The sequence below is a fragment of the Triticum dicoccoides genome, chromosome 3B (assembly GCF_002162155.2).
Source record: "Triticum dicoccoides isolate Atlit2015 ecotype Zavitan chromosome 3B, WEW_v2.0, whole genome shotgun sequence".
Classification (NCBI taxonomy): domain Eukaryota; kingdom Viridiplantae; phylum Streptophyta; class Magnoliopsida; order Poales; family Poaceae; genus Triticum; species Triticum dicoccoides.
The window spans coordinates 566931637-566949424 of NC_041385.1; the positions used below are offsets into that span (position 1 = coordinate 566931637).

The 17788-nt window shown below is 45.6% G+C and overlaps 1 protein-coding gene across 1 annotated transcript; it reads left to right on the forward strand.

Moving 5' to 3' along the window:
- Nucleotides 1-503: 503 nt before the first annotated feature.
- Nucleotides 504-2069, forward strand: LOC119277127 (peroxidase 2-like). Its single transcript, XM_037558356.1, has 2 exons — nt 504-854; nt 1010-2069. The coding sequence occupies exons 1-2, from the start codon at nt 543-545 to the stop codon at nt 1754-1756; spliced, it is 1059 nt and encodes a 352-aa protein (XP_037414253.1). The 5' UTR covers nt 504-542; the 3' UTR covers nt 1757-2069.
- The last annotated feature ends 15719 nt before the right edge of the window (nt 2070-17788 follow it).

Sequence of the window (17788 nt, forward strand, 5' to 3'; positions counted from 1 at the left end):
AACTACTAAAAGCACTCGCATGCATAATGCGTGTAAGTTATTATAAGCACCTTCACCTAACTGAAGTTACAAGGAGAGTATTATACTACTGCTCTGCAAGCGCAGATCGGTTAGCCCGTGATCCATGCGAATGTCAAACGTAATCTGCCAGAGTTAATGCAGCCGGTTAGTAGCTGTATAGCATATCATGCCTGCATGGAGTGGTTGTTGGCGTTGTGGGTATTTTCCATGCAATGAACAAGTCCGGCGAGGACAGGGACAGCAAGGCGGAAGCCGATCAGACGGACGACGAGCAATCAGTGATGTAAATCCCAACTTGATCCGTCGAACGTCGCCAGTCAGCCGCTTGAGCTGTCCGGCGGAGATTCGCAACGTGCTCCGCCCACGAAACGCGGCCGTGCCCATACGAACGTCATTGCCTTCGTCGTCGTCGTCGTCGTCCGGGACGACCTATAAGAATGCCACCCGTAAACCAGCCGGAGAAAACACACGAGACACACGACACGACCATCTATCCAGTTAGTGGCTAGTGCGTAAAGAAGATGGCGACTAAGCTCGCAGCCCTCGTCGTCTTGGTCGCGTTCCTCGCCGGGCCCGCAGCGTGCGAGGGCGCCTTCATTTGCTTCAACGGCTGGCTGAGGCTTCCCATCATCTGTCCTCGCGGCTCCGGCACTCCGCGGGAGCCGGTCCCTTCTACCTCGGGGTCAGGGCTCAGCTATGGCTATTACACCACCAGCTGCCCTAGCGCGGAGACGATCGTCACGGAGACCGTGAGGAAGGCCGTGGTCGTGGATAAGAACCCCGGCATTGGCGCGGGGCTCATCCGTCTCTTCTTCCACGACTGCTTCGTTCGGGTACGTACACACAGCTCGTCGATTCTACTCGCTCTGTTCCAAAATACAAGAACGTTACGTTCTTGTATTATAGGACCGAGGGAGTGGCTTATCAACATTTCTTCCACGACTGCATTGTCACGTTTCACAAGATCAACATGTTCATTATTATTCAGGGGTGCGATGCGTCCGTCCTCCTCAACACGACCAACTCCAAGAACAGTGACACGGAGAGGGAAGGCCCTCCCAACAAAAACAGCCTGCGAGGGTTCGAGGTGATCTACGAGGCCAAGACAGCGATCGAGGCCGCCTGCAAGAATACAGTCTCATGCGCGGACATCGTCGCCTTCGCCGCCCGCGACGCGTCCTACTTCCTCAGCGACGGCAGCATCAATATCCCGATGCCAGGCGGCCGCTACGACGGACGCGAGTCCTTCGCCAGCGAGACCGACCAGCTGCCCGGGCCCTTCTCCAACGTCCCGCAGCTCCAGGCGAGCTTCGCGGCCAAGGGGCTCAACCCCGTCGAGATGGTCACGCTCTCCGGCGCGCACACCATCGGCCGCGCCCGTTGCATGTTCTTCTCCAGCCGCTTCTCTGAGATGAACCAGACATATGCCGCCAGCCTCATGGCCGAGTGCGGCGACAACGGCAACACCAACGTGAACCAAGACTATGTGACCTCCAACGTCCTGGACAAGCAGTACTACCAGAACGTGATCGACAACAAAGTGTTGTTCACCTTGGACGCCGTGCTCAACTCGACGGAAGAAACGAGAACGGAGGTGATGCAAAACGCTAACACGGCCGGGGCGTGGGAGAGGAAGTTCGAGAAAGCCATGGAGAAAATGGGAAAAATCAAAAGCGACCAGCAAAGCGTGGAGATCAGGAAGGTATGTTGGAAAGTCAACAACAACTACAAATAAGGTTGGCCAGTTGTAATGCGTGGTGGCTGGCTGGCTCCATGGCGGGATCGCCTGATGCACGAGATGTAACTTCGTCTAGCTACTGTCATTGTTGGTTTTTTTGTACTAAAACTCTCTCCCTGTGTGTGTGTGAGAGAGAGAGAGAGTGAGTGAGAGTGTGTGTGTGTGTGTGTGTGTGTGTGTGTGTGTGAATAAAGATATAAGTATCAAGTAAATGTGTATGTTTAGTACTTCAGTTCACCTAGGACTAATTTTCTCGTTGTTTCTGGCGAGCAAAAACAGACACTGACAGGAGATCAGAAAAATGCATTCATTTTCTCATTTGGTCTTAAGAAATGATTGAACCACTAGTTGCAGTCATTTTTCGCCAAAAAAAAGCCACAAAAATTGACTTATTATTCGTCAAAGGAAAAATCCTCTCCAAATATATCCCTCTTTTTCTAGAATGCTCTCCAAATATATATACCTTTTTTAGGGGCAAACTGTTGAGTAAATAGGCAATTTCTCGATTAAATTAATCCACGAGTAAATCACTAGCATGGCATTGACTAAGTTGATGACGTACTGACTTTGATCTAAACATGCACGTACTAAGCAAGCAGTAGACAAATCTACACATACTGCTAGTACTGCTAATATGAAAATAATCAGGAACGGGATAAATGAGTTATACCCTCCAGTAGGCCATGCAGAGGCCGCGGCTTTGGTGGCAGCAGCGGCATCCTCGGCGGCCTTCTTGTCGGCTTCAGCTTTCTCGGCGGCGGCACGGTCGGGGTCGGTGGACATGGTGATGATGAAGGCGACGCGGACGTAGAGGAAGTAGACGATCGGAAGCGAGCAGTCGCGTAATCGCTGCCCAAAAACCTATTCGCCCCTCACCCCGTACAGGAACCAGAAGGGCGTGGTTTCGGAGACCTGCTCTCCCGTCGACCATGTACGCGGCGGACGGGATGGAGTCACCGGCGGCTAGGGTTAGGGGACACCGCACACTTATATAGACGCAGCCGCGTGGAGAGACGTGGGCTTGACCCACGTCCAGTCCGTGTCAGCCCACGATCCGACGTCTCGGATCGTGGCCCTGCTGTCAGAACCTCTCCGTTAGTGACTGGCAAAAATAAGCGCATAGGTGTGAGCTCGGCTCGGCTCATTCCCGCAACCCGCGTCGCGTCGCGTCGCGTCGCGTCGCGTCGGGACGAGGCGAGGCGTGGCGAGGCGGGCGGCGGAGGAGGAGCGCGCGAGGGCCTCTTCTCTTCTCAACCTCCAATAGCATGTAGAAGAGCCACCCTTATAAACCACTCCAACTTTCCTTCCACTAGCATGGTGGGACTAAACTTCCCACCACCTTGTCATGCCACCTACATGGGCCCTTAGAGATCAAAACTGAAATTGTCATATGGGCTCTAGGCCCATCTCACATTTCAACAATCCCCCATCAGATCTCAGGGGCCCACTTTGTCCTTTGTTCCAAACGTTGTTTTGATATATTAGTGTTTCAGTGAAGACCTGTTAAGGTTGAGCTTCACCTAGAGCAAGTAGCTACACTCCTTCACAACTGAACAATGGACTATGCCTTGAATTGTCAGTTTGGCGTAAAGAAATTTCACCACATGTCTTACTAGTACTGGGCTGCCGAAGGCTGCCCCCTCGGGTGGAGCATATAAGTCACACTCCTGGCCTATTCATGAGCTTACTAGAGATCACCCCAATCTCATAGACTGTGACTAGCAGTCGGGCTCACATAGGTGTGTTCCTCCAAAGATCGCTCTGTAGGATAGCATCTTGCTTATACATATAAGCCTTGGAACACATTAAGACAGTAGTCATCCTTCCATACAGTTTCCGAGAGTATTGCATCTCCAACGGAGTGGGTTAGTAAAGTTACTCTCCTCAGTTCACCACTGGCTTGTTTCCCAGGTCCTACTTCACGGGATCTCCGATCACATAGGTTGGGTTACCACCATGGCAACTCATGTGGGTCTCATACCCATCTCCCTCGATGCACTATCTATCACGACACGTGATAGCCCTTTCGTAAAGGGATCTGCCAGATTCTTAGCCGTATGGACATAGTCCAGCGCTATCACTCCGGAGTTTCTTAATTTTCTGACAGCTTTTAATCTCATTCTTATGTGTTTGTTGGAATTCATGTTGTCCTTTGAACTCTTCACCTTGGTGATGACAGTCTGATTGTCACAGTTCATAAGGATAGCCGGAACCGGTTTATCAACCAGTGGCAAGTCCATCAAAAGATCTCGAAGCCATCCTGCTTCAACACCAGAAGTGTCTAATGCTGTTAATTCTGCTTCCATTGTCGATCTCGTTAAGATCGTTTGCTTGCAAGACTTCCAGGAAACAGCGCCACCTCCAAGAGTAAACATATACCCAGTTGTGGCCTTCATCTCATCAGCATCAGAGATCCAATTTGCATCACTATACCCTTCCAGTACCGACGGGTCTCCGGTATAGTGAAGTCCATAGTTCATAGTACCTTTCAGATAGCGCATAACTCTTTCAACAGCATGCCAATGTACATCACCCGGTTTGGAAACAAACCGGCTCAGTTTGCTCACAGCAAACGCGATGTCAGGCCTCGTTGCGCTCGCTAGGTACATCAGTGAACCAATGATTTGAGAGTATCTCAATTAATCTTTAGCCATACCTTTGGACTTTCGAACCAACACGCTAGGATCATATGGTGTTTGAGATGGTGTGCAGTCCGAATATCCAAAACGACTCAACACCTTCTCAACATAATGGGATTGCAGAAGTGTGATCCCACCCTCATTATCTCTCAGTAGCTTGATGTTCAAGATAACATCAGCCACACCAAGGTCCTTCATCTCAAAGTTCTGAGACAAAAACGATTTGACCTCCTCAATGACTTTGAGATTTGTTCCGAATATCAGTATGTCATCAACATACAAGCACAGTATAACTCCTTCGCCCCCACCATGGCGATAGTATACACATTTGTCAGCCTCATTAACAACGAAACCAACAAATGTCAGAGTTGTATTGAACTTATCATGCCATTGCTTAGGTGCTTGCTTTAGGCCATATAAAGATTTCAGCAACTTACACACCTTCCTTTCCTGACCATCTATCACAAAGACATCTGGCTGTTGCATGTAGATTTCCTCATTTAGCTCTCCATTCAGAAAAGTCGTCTTAACATCCATTTGATGGACGAGAAGACCATGTGAGGCCGCCAACGAGAGTAATACTCGAATGGTGGTCAGTCTAGCCACAGGTGAATAAGTATCAAAGAAATCTTCCTCTTCTTTCTGGTCATAGCCCTTGGCCACAAGCCTGGCCTTGTACTTTTCAATCATACCATCGGGCCTAAGCTTTTTCTTGAACACCCACTTACATCCCAATGGTTTGCAACCATAGGGACGCTCGGTGATCTCCCATGTACCGTTAGCCATGATGGAATCCATCTCGCTACGAACCGCATCCTTCCAGTAGTCAGCTTCTGGAGAGGCATACGCTTCTGAGATAGAAGTGGGAGTATCATCCACGAGGTACACGAAGAAATCATCACCAAAGGTCTTTGCAGTCCTTTGTCTCTTGCCCCTACCAAGGGTTTCCTCGTCATCCTCCTCAGGATTTTCATCATATGTTCGTTCATAATATTCCATAGGAATGGCAGGCTCAGGAGTCTCCTCAGATTCCTGTCTAGTAGTGTTTTGCATATCTCTCATAGGAAAAATATCCTCAAAGAATGTAGCATCCTTAGACTCTATGATTGTACCGACCTTCTGGCCAGGTAACTCAGATTTCACTACTAGAAATCTATAGCCAACGCTGTTCTTAGCGTAGCCCAAATTAACGCAGTCCACAGTCTTGGGTCCAAGCTTACGCTTTTTGGGGATCGGCACGTTGACTTTCGCCAAACAGCCCCAAGTACGCAAGTACGAGAGTGTTGTCCTTCTCTTTGCCCATCTCTCATAGGGAGTGATATCATTATCCTTTATCGGAACTTTATTCAGGACATGACATGCCGTCAATATAGCCTCCCCCCACCATGCCTTGGATAAACCTGACGTATCTAACATGGCGTTAACCAGATCAGTTAGAGTATGATTTTTCCGCTCGGCAACCCCATTTGACTGGGTGAATAGGGAGGCGTCCTCTCATGAATAATGCCATGTTCCGCACAGAAGGAATCAAACTCACTCGAGAAGTACTCTCCACCACGATCTGAACGGAATCGTTTAATTTTCTTTTCAAGTTGATTCTCAACTTCTGCCTTATAGATTTTAAAGTAGTGTAGAGCCTCATCTTTAGTATTTAACAGATACACATAGAAATATCTAGTGGAATCAGCTATCAATGTCATGAAGTATTTCTTTCCACCTTTAGTCAATACACCGTTCATCTCACAAAGATCAGAATGTATGAGTTCTAATGGTGCCAAGTGTCTCTCCTCCGCAGCCTTGTGAGGCTGGCGAGGTTGCTTAGCTTGCACACATGACAGGCACTTAGAACCTTTGGCTAAAGTGAAACTCGAGATTAAATCCAACTTAGCTAGCCGCGTCATAACACCGAAACTTATGTGACAAAGACGTGAATGCCAAACCTCAGATTCATTAACACTCGAATGAACATGGTTCACGACTTTATTACAGAAATCTGCGAGGGAAAGGCGGAACATCCCTCCGCTCTCATAACCTTTTCCAACAAATAGTCCATACTTAGTAACAACTAATTTATTAGACTCGAATACCAACTTAAACCCTTCTCTACATAGAAGGGAGCCACTAACGAGGTTCTTCTTGATGGCGGGGACATGCTGCACGTTCTTCAGCTGCACGATCCTTCCCGAAGTAAACTTCAGATCGACCGTGCCAACACCATGAACAGAAGCACTCGCGCCATTCCCCATCAATACGGACCCGTGGCCTGTGACCTGGTAAGAAGAGAACAATGAAATGTCAGCACACACATGAACACCTGCACCTGTATCCACCCACCAATCGGTAGGCTGAAACACTGAAAAAACAGTAAATAGATTACCGTACCCAGATGCACCATTCTCATTGTTGCCCACAATCATGTTGACAGACTTGGAGTCCTGTCCTGACTTCTTAAACTTGTTTGGGCACCTGTTGGCCCAATGTTCAGTCGAACCACAAGTAAAGCAGCCCTCATCCTTCTTGTTCTTTTTGAAGGTCTTCTTACCCTTCTTCTTGAAGTCGGTATTCTGTTGGACACCGTTCTTTCCCTTGAACTTGTGGGAGTTGAGGTTCCTCTGGTTCACCATGTTGGCAACAGAAGTCCCTTCGGCCCCTTTTCCGTGCGAGTCCTTTGCCCTTGAATTCTGCTCGACACTCAGATGGCCAATGACATCCTCCACAGAGAATTCACGCCTCTGATGTTTCAGAGTGGTGGCAAAGTTCCTCCAGGAATTGGGGAGCTTAGCAATTATGCAGCCCGCGACAAACTTGCCCGGTAACTCGCACTTCAGAAGCTCAAGCTCCTTAACAATGCATATTATCTCATGAGCCTGCTCCAGTACAGGACGGTTCTCAACCATCTTGTAGTCGTGGAACTGCTCTATAATATACATCTCGCTCCCTGCATCGGCGGCCCCGAACTTAGATTCGAGCGCCTCCCACAAGTCCTTGTCGATATGCACATGTAAATATGCGTCGACCAGTTTATCTCCGATCACGCTAAGAACTGCTCCGAGAAACACAGTGGTTGCCTTCCTGAACGCCTTCTCCTGTTCAGGAGCAATCGTTCCCGTGGACACACCGGTGACCCAGAACACGTTCATAGCCGTGAGCCATAAAGTGGTCTTTGTCTGCCAACGCTTAAAATACGTACCGGTAAACTTATCCGGTTTCAGTGCTGCGGCAAAGCCACTTGCCGAAAAATTCCTACACATAATACCTTTTTGGATTGTTGAGTAAATAGGCAATTTCTCGATTAAATTAATCCACAAGTAAATCACTAGCATGGCATTGACTAAGTTGATGACGTACTGACTTTGATCTAAACATGCACGTACTAAGCAAACAGTAGACAAATCTACACATACTGCTAGTACTGCTAATATGAAAATAATCAGGAGCGGGATAAATGAGTTATACCCTCCAGTAGGCCATGCAGAGGCCGCGGCTTTGGTGGCAGCAGCGGCGTCCTCGGCGGCCTTCTTGTCGGCTTCAGCTTTCTCGGCGGCGGCACGGTCGGGGTCGGTGGACATGGTGATGATGAAGGCAACGCGGACGTAGAGGAAGTAGACGATCGGAAGCGAGCAGTCGCGTAATCGCTGCCCAAAAACCTATTCGCCCCTCACCCCGTACAAGAACCAGAAGGGCGTGGTTTCGGAGACCTGCTCTCCCGTCGACCGTGTACGCGACGGACGGGATGGAGTCACTGGCGGCAGCAACAGCAAAGGAACGACGGTGGGCGTGCGCGTAAGCAGATGTGATCTGTTCGTGGCGGCTAGGGTTAGGGTATAGACGCAGTCGCGTGGAGAGACGTGGGCTTGACCCACGTCCGAGTCCGTGTCAGCCCACGATCCGACGTCTCGGATCGTGGCCGTGCTGTCAGAACCTCTCCGTTAGTGACTGGCAAAAATAAGCGCATAGGTGTGAGCTCGGCTCGGCTCATTCCAGCAACCCGCAACCCGCGGCGCGGCGCGTCGTGGCGAGGCGGGCGGATGAGGAGGAGCGCGCGAGGGCCTCTTCTCTTCTCAAGCTCCAATAGCATGTAAAAGAGCCACCCTTATAAACCACTCCAACTTTCCTTCCACTAGCATGGTGGGACTAAACTTCCCACCACCTTGTCATGCCACCTACATGGGCCCTTAGAGATCGAAACTGAAATTATCATATGAGCTCTAGGCCCATCTCACATTTCAACACAAACACAGTCATTTTACATTTTACATCAGAATATAAGGCACAATACTTGTGTCATTTGGTTGTAAGAGCCAAATATGGCGACCATGCTCAGGGAAAGCCAGCTTTGTTTTACAAAATTATGTGCTTCAGTGCTTGAAGCCCTTACCTCGTGAATGAACCGGACCTCCGTAAAGGCTCCGCGGCAAGGTTCTATCTCCTGGCTGTAGACTCCTTTACCTCCTTCGTTAATTTGCCTCGTCACTTGTGATGCCTCACATGCAATGACAAGGTTTTGCACATTCAAATCAGTGGGTCAATTCTTCAGAACATGCCAGCGCTTCAAGGGTTCCAGATCCATGCAATCATCAATCACACGTGTAGAAGACGACCCCAAGTATACGCCCTTGTCATCCCGGCAACATGCTGCCACCACCCTTTCTTCTATTTTTGGCAATCCCCTTTTGTCTACATGCATGCATTGATCTTCACAAAGCCCATATATCGGTGGCGGGATCCATCTGGACAACCTTGGGGGCACCGCTGCAGCATACTTCAGTGGTCTTGCGTTAGTGATCTCTAGGTCCGCCAGGTAACGCATGATGAAGCCATGAACGGAGAGCCGAGAGCGGACTCTCTGTAAAATGCTTCGTGTATTGTTTTGCGCCTGGCACTCCAAATAGCCCATAAGGTGATCAGTACATTTGTCAACTCTTCATGCGGTATCCATTCCATCATATAAAACAACCACTTCCTTGCATGCGGCCATGCGGGCACTTGTTCATGCTGTCATGCACATATGCTTAATTAGTGAGGGACTCGTTGGCAAGCGCCCATACACACCTTGCCAAGGTGCAGTCCACCATATGGAGTGATGCCATGTACCATCTGCAGCTTTACACAGTTCACAACACGGCGAGGTTGCCATTTGTCGTCGATGCAACTCTGCACTAGAAGGTACTCCCTCCGTTTCAAACCATAAGACATTTTTTGACACTAAACTAATATCAAAAAACGTCTTACATTTCGGGACGGAGGGGATAGCAGCGACCGCTGGTAAGGCGCCAAGCGAACACCCTTACCTTCAACGGTACTTTTGTCTTCCATAGCCTTGACCAAGCCTTTTCTGATCTATTGGAGCTTGTGCTCGGTTGCCCTTCTAGCCAATCCTCCTAATACTTTTTTCCTTGGGACTAACAACTTGTATGCCTTGTGATTATGTTGGACTAACGACTTAACTGAGAATATTATGAAGATATTCATAGACCAAAAAAACAACAACTTGTACGCCGACCTGAGAGAGAAGACCCGCCCTTTTTTGCATGATGCCAAGCCAGAAATCTTCCTGTTGGACAATGCTTAATGGTATATTACAAATCGCCTAATGTCCATGGGCAGGAAATATCTCGCTCGTTCTCCTCTGTTCCACCATCCCGATGTGTGTTCAATCAGTTCTGACACCATCTTTGATGGGTGATGTGTGGTCAATCAGTTCTGACGACATCTTTGATGGGTTATCTGAAACAACCGCACCGGAGTCAGTCTTTCTGTCTAAGGGATCCAGTTGTCATGCCAGACACGCGTAGACTTTCTATTGCCTATTCCGTGGATAAGTCCCAACATAAAAATATATTTTCCTTCCACCAAAGATCACCACGCCTGGAAAGGGGACGAGCCCAAAGTTGCTTGCATAATGTCAATGTTAGGAAAATAGACAGATATGAGGATCTTCGCACTAAGTAATTTTGGTGTTTGCAAAATTCTCCACACACATATACTAACTAGGCCAAGTTGAAAAGCTCAATCTCTACCTAATAATAAAACACGGATGGCTTCTCTCTGTCCATCGCACCTTTTTGTAGAAAGCCCCTACAGTTTGTTAAAATCAACCTGCGGTCCACGTTTTAGTCAAGCCGGACGTTTTTTTGGATTTTCTCAAAAAAAAACCTGATGTTTCAGGTAATCAACCCACCATCCATATTTAAGTTAGATGAATTGTTTTTTTTATGTTTTTAACAGAAAACCCCTTGATTTTTAGGTTAATCAATTCATAGTTTATCTAAAACTAATGCTTTTTAAAATAATCCATATTTTTTAAACCGTAACTCTAATTTTAACATGTTACATTTGAAATTTGATTAGAAAAATGTGTAGAATGAAAATATGATGCTATTTTTAGCTGTTACATATTTCTAAAGTATTATTTTGGTGCAACATTAATCTATAGCTCTCGGTCTGTTTTTCTTTCGTACCGGCAATGATCCGAATTGCAAATAAACATCCACTAAAACCAGATTAAAAGGAAAGAAAATATTGATAATCACGCATGCACATCTCACTAGTAGAAAACAGGGCTTTTGCCCCAGTTCGTAAGGGCCTTTAGTCTCGGTTCTTGAACCGGGACTAATAGGTCGTTACTAATGCGTCCCCCCTTTAGTCTCGGTTCTTACACGAACCGGGACAGATGGGCATCCACGTGGCCGCTGCGGGCAACCCAGGTAGGGGGCCTTTGGTCCCGGTTGGTGACATAAACCGGGACCAAAAGGCATCCACGCGTTAGAAGCTGGCTGCAGTTGAGTTTTTTTGAAAGTGGCTGGTTTAGGGGTTTGGGGGGTTAATTTAGATTGTTATTATCTGGCTAATAGAGAGAAGTGTCCTCTCTTATCTTCATGCTTGGTTTACCAATGCTACTGCTATGTTCATTTCACCCGCTGATATATAATAACCCTTCATGCTCGCATCATACATCATCATATATAATAACAAGTCCTACTAATCATGCATCATCATACAACTTCTACTCGTTATTAATAACAAGTCATACGATCATCATACTCACAGTCATCGAACCCAACCCTACATAATTGTTCTTAGCACATCATCAGTATCAGGTAGACCTAAACACACTTAAGATAAAATAGCATAAAACAATATAGACCCTGACTCTCCATTATAAAGAATGGAGATCATCCTGTCTCCAATTCTTGCGCTTCGCTTCCTTTTGCTTCCAAGAAGCTCCTTACGACTGTTCATACATTTTTTCCATTTTTTGATTGTCATGTCTCCACTTCTTTTAGAAATTCGGTATGGACAGTTGAGATTCATAGGACGACCTGGTTGTATGTTCAAAACATCAAGGCGACCGTGCGTATACATCAGATGAGGCACACAATCATTCGGGATTATCTATTGAAAAACATAGTAATAACTTCATAGTTAGCAATGATGTACTAGTTTTAGAAGTATGCAAAAAGATGCACGGATGTCGTAAGAGTAAAAAAATCTTACCAGGGTATCTCCATGGTAGTTACCGTAGTTCAACACGTGCACTAGTGGCACGTATTGACCATAACGTTGAGGAGTTCGATTGTAGATATTGTAATTCTCAAGATCAGTACAAAATGGATCAGATGATTTTTCTCCTTATAAGTTAATTCGGAGCCATCGGTGTAGTGAGTTTTGTCTACCATCTTCCGCACATTCTTTGAAGAATGAAAATAAGCTGTCAATGGAAATAAGCTGTCAACTATTTTGAAATAAACAATATAAATTACTTAATAACTATGTTAAGCTCACATGGGGAAAGAATTGGAGGTGTATCTACAAGGACCCAAATGTCCATATTGTGTTGCTTGATTGTAGGATCACCAAGATCCATGGTGACAAGCATACCCTCATCAAAATCATACATCTTGCAAAGTGCTTCCCAATTTTTGCAACCAAAATGGGTTACACTCTCAGCATTGTACAACTTTACTTTAAAATCCACACTATGATGGGTCCTTAGAAGAATTTTTTTGGTTTCCATACTTTCATGGTCTTCAAAATCCATCCTCTCCAAGACATAGCATCTTGCATAGCATGGGATAAGCTAGTCGAATTGGAAAAGATGAAAATTACACGTTAAAATAGTTGAAGTCGTGCTTAATTACGAAAAAACTATTGTCGCCGTTGCGTACCGTATGAACGTCGAAGGTCTCCTCGAGCTTAATGCTGAAGCGCTGATCTTCGTCCAGCTCAATGAACCTGTCGCACATACCTCGGTCGTCGTGGCACCAGTCGCACTCCCCCGGACGGTTTTCGTCGTTCGAGTACGACATTTCCGGCCTATGTTCATAATTTAAATATTAAACTTGTACAATTAAATATATGTACTAAAAAACCTAAATTAGATCATTATTATTAATCATGGGTTGACTATCGGTGATGGTACGTAGCTCCTTCTTTCATTCCCGAGTGCATTATTACACCAAATTGTCTAGCACACGGGAATGAAGGAGAAGCTACCCCCACGGTGGTGTGGATGATGGAGGGGGCTCCTAGATTTCTGCATAGAGCGCTCCTCAATTTTAGCATTTAAAGTAGGAGTACTTTTCCAACATGAGCATTCAATAAGCAAAACCAAATCGTAAAATAAAGTAGTATTCAAATTAGCACGCATTCAATTATAACCAAAACTACATCATCTCTTGTGTCCGTACATCATCGAATATTATCATTAATACTCCTCGAATACTATCATACATATAGCATCGCTAATACAGCTAGAACCGTAGAGCCCGACGGGTATCGTCGCGGGCGGTGGACACCCAAAGATAAGGAACCATCATAGGATCATAGCTCCAGTGAGATCCCTGAAGAACCTGCCAGGTATTGTCGAACCTGCCCTCCAATGCAACCATGTAGCGACGGACGTGCTCGTCCTCCTCGCTGACACGGTGACGTACCACCTCCGTGGTGTCCGGAAGCCTCGGCACCGTCACTGGCCCACGCGACCGCCACCAAACAAGGATCGGGTCAACAACGGGCTGCCTCCTCACCAACCTACGTCCCCCGGAAGGTAGCACCTTCCAATAACAGCCCAGCGGAGCCCAGTCCCAAACATGGCCCTGATCAAGCAGGCCTCCACCGCCGAGTCGACGACGACGAGGATGCGGGATAGGCATCGTCGATGTCGATGCGGGAACTACTTCTATATATAGTTAAATAAAGTAGTTTTATTAATTAAATCAACTAGTTCAACTACTAAGCACTTATTATAAATAAATAAAGTAGTACTTACTAAAAACAAACTATTTCTATATATAGTAAAACAAAGTAGTTTATTAAATCAACTAGCTAGTTCAACTATATATGAAGCACTTACTATAAATAAAATAAAGTAGTACTTACTAAAAATAAACTAGTTTAACTATAGTTTTATTATTTTTCTAACTAATTATATTAAACACTTTCTCTTCTTATTTTTTCCTTTTTCCTCTATTCTAAATATGAACATATTCATAAATGACTTTGATCATGCACAATTTTCCTATACATACACAATATGAACATATACATAAATTGACAAAGAAAATACTATGAACAAAAAAATCATTAAAATTCTATGAACAAAATTACAACACAAAAAAATCATAACAATTCTATGAACAGAAAAAAATCATAAAAAATTGACATATTCGATCTTTGCATATATATGAACATACAAACATGCATATTTAACAATAATATCACCAAAAAAATCTATGAACAGAAAAAAAATATAACACAATTTGAACAAATTAATTACACAATATGAAAAAAATCTAACAAAATACACATCTAACAAAAAAATCTATGAACTACAAAAAAATGTAACAAAAAATCTAAAAAAATCTAACAAAATCTAACTCAATTAACTACACATCTAAATTATACTACACATCTAAATTAACTACTAATAACATCAAATTAAATTAGCAAAAAATTTGCTCACGACGACGGTGTCGGGGACGACGACGGCGACGGCGACGGCGAGGTGCGGAGCGGGGCGGCGCGGCGCGGAGACGGTCGACAGTGAGGTGCGGCGTGGGACGGGGCGGGGCGGCGACGGCATCGGGGCGGTGCGGGCCGGGGCGGCGCGGGACGACGCGGGGCGATGACGACGACGGCGAGGCGGAGACGGACGGGCACCCTGGCGGCGTCGGGCGGCGGGGAAGAACGAACTGAACCAAATTTTCGCGGGGCTTCTTATATAGGCAGAGTATTGGTCCCGGTTCATGGCACCAACCAGGACCAATGCACCCTTTAGTCCCGGTTGGTGCCACCAACCGGGACCAAAGGCCTCTTTTCAACAGCCCAAAGGGCGGAAAACAGAGACCTTTGGTCCCGGTTAGTGCCACAAACCGGGACAAAAGAGAGGCATTGGTCCCGGTTGGTGCCACTAACCGGTACCAATGCACCCCATTAGTCCCGGTTGGTGGCACCAACCGGGACCAAAGGTCGTGTGCTGGAACTGGCGCGGTGCAGTGCTATGTTTAGTCCCACATCGCTAGCCGAGAGGGGCTCGGAGTGGTTTATAAGCCCTGTCGAACCAACCACTTCGAGCTCCTCTCTACTGCAGGCTTACGGGCCTAAAATCACTCTCTGTGCTTGTGGGCCTGTTGGGCCTACTGCGGGCCAGCACCCTGGCCCTAGTAATGGGTTTCTAGTCGTATGCAGGCCGTGGTGGCCCTGTAGGTGGCACTTTTTTTTAAATTTTCCCATGTTTTTGCTTTCTTTTTTGTTTCTAATTACTTATTTATTTTCTATTACGATAATTCTTTTTGCTATTAAAGTTTGTAAGAAAATTCTAATTATTTATTTATTTTCTTTTATGATAATTCTTTTTGATTTTAATGTTTTGAACAAAATTCTAATTACTTATTTATTTTCTTTTATGATAATTCTTTTTACTATTAAAGTTTGTAACAAAATTCTAATTACTTATTTATTTTCTTTTATGATAATTCTTTTTGCTTTTAATGTTTTGAACTAAATTATAATTACTTATTTATTTTCTTTTATGATAATTCTTTTTGCTATTAAATTTTGTAACAAAATTCTATATAATTTTAGTTTCAATAATACTAGAGGTTTATAAAAGCTTTTGAGTTGATTCCTTTAGTACCAGTTCTAAGGCTGTTACAAAGGCATTTTATTTGGTACAGGTTTTAAGGATGGGGCCCCACGAGCACCTTTTAGTACCGGTTCGTGGCATGAACCGGTAAAAGAGTTTTTTAGTTGATTCTTTCTGCAGCTGTTTTTTAGTACCACCTCGCCAAGCGAGAGGCACTCGCAGCGGTTTATAAGCCCTGAGTGTAGAGACGATGAAGGGAGAAGCGCAGTGCTCAACTGCATGTTGGCCTGAAGCTAAGCAACGTGCAGGTGAGCATTGCGCCTTTCTTTTATTTTGGCATGGTATCATCATTTCATCCACATAGCATATGCAAGAAAGTTGAGAGGGTTACGTCAAAAACTGGATGCACTTTGTGTACAAAACGTACAATCTCTTTCGAAGTATCAGAATTTCATACGGAAACTTGTCTGTTACAACATGCATTTCAAATGAACTACAAAAAGGTTGAAAGTTGGCATGGTATCATCATAATAGTTGTGGAGAAAGTCTTCACTTTTTCTTCGCTTGTGTCCTTTCCTTACTGCGCCGTAACCATGAATAATCTTCATCATTTATCAGGATGCTTGGGTCAGCCTTGACTTTGAAGGGAGGAATTTCATGAAACTTTTCATAATCTTCGGATATGTCTGTCTTGCCCTCCACTCCCGCGATGTCCCTTTTTCCTGAAAGAACTATGTGGCGCTTTGGCTCATCGTATGATGTATTCGCTTCCTTATTTTTTTTTCTTTTTATCGGTTTGGTAGACATGGCCTTCACATAGATAACCTGTGCCACAGCATTGGCTAGGACGAACGGTTCATCAATGTACCCAAGATTGTTCAAATCCACTATTGTCATTCCGTACTATGGGTCTACCTGTACCCCGCCTCCTGACAGATTGACCCATTTGCACTTAAACAAAGGGACCTTAAAATCTACTCCGTAGTCAAGTTCCCATATGTCCACTATGTAACCATAATATGTGTCCTTTCCCCTCTCGGTGGCTGCATCAAAGCGGACACCGCTGTTTTGGTTGGTGCTCTTTTGATCTTGGGCGATCGTGTAAAATGTATTCCCATTTATCTCGTATCCTTTCCAAATCGTAACAGTCGAAGATGGTCCCCTGGACAACGAGTACAGCTCATCACAAACAGTGTTTTCATCTCTGGGACGTGTTTCCAACCAACTACTGAAAGTCCTGATGTGTTCACATGTAATCCAGTGGTCGCACTGCTCCGGGTGTTTGGAGCGTAGACTGTTCTTGTGTTCATCGACATAAGGGGTCACCAAGGTAGAGTTCTGTAGAACTGTGCAGTGTGCTTGAGACCAAGAATATTCGTCCCTGCATATTATTGTCTCCCCTGCAAGCGTGCCTTTTCCAGTCAGTCTCCCCTCATACCGTGATTTAGGGAGACCTATCTTCTTAAGGTCAGGAATGAATTCAACACAAAACCCAATGACATCCTCTGTTTGATGGCCCATGGAGATGCTTCCTTCTGGCCTAGCACGGTTACGGACATATTTCTTTAGGACTCTCATGAACCTCCCAAAGGGGTACATATTGTGTAGAAATACGGGCCCCAGAATGACAATCTTGTCAACTAGATGAACTAGGACGTGCGTCATGATATTGAAGAAGGATGGTGGGAACAACAGCTCGAAACTGATAAGACATTGCACCACATCACTCCTTAGCCTTGGTATGATTTCTGGATCGATCACCTTCTGAGAGATTGCATTAAGGAATGCACATAGCTTCACAATGGCTAATCGGACGTTTTCCGGTAGAAGCCCCCTCAATGCAACCGAAAGCAGTTGCGTCATAATCACGTGGCAGTCATGGGACTTTAGGTTTTGAAACTTTTTCTCTGCCATATTTATTATTCCTTTTATATTCGGCGAGAAGCCAGTCGGGACCTACATACTAAGCAGGAATTCAAAGAAGATTTCCTTCTCTTCTTTGGTAAGAGCGTAGCTGGCAGGACCTTCATACTGATTTGGAGGCATGACGTCTTTTTCGTGCAAACATTGCAGGTCCTCCCGTGCCTCAGCTGTATCTTTTGTCTTCCCATACACGCCCAAGAAGCCTAGCAGGTTGACGCAAAGGTTCTTCGTCACGTGCATCACGTCGATCGAAGAGCGGACCTCTAGGTCTTTCCAGTAGGGTAGGTCCCAAAATATAGATTTCTTCTTCCACATGGGTGCGTGTCCCCCAGCGTCACTCAGAACAGCTAGTCCGCCGGGACCCTTTCCAAATATTACGTG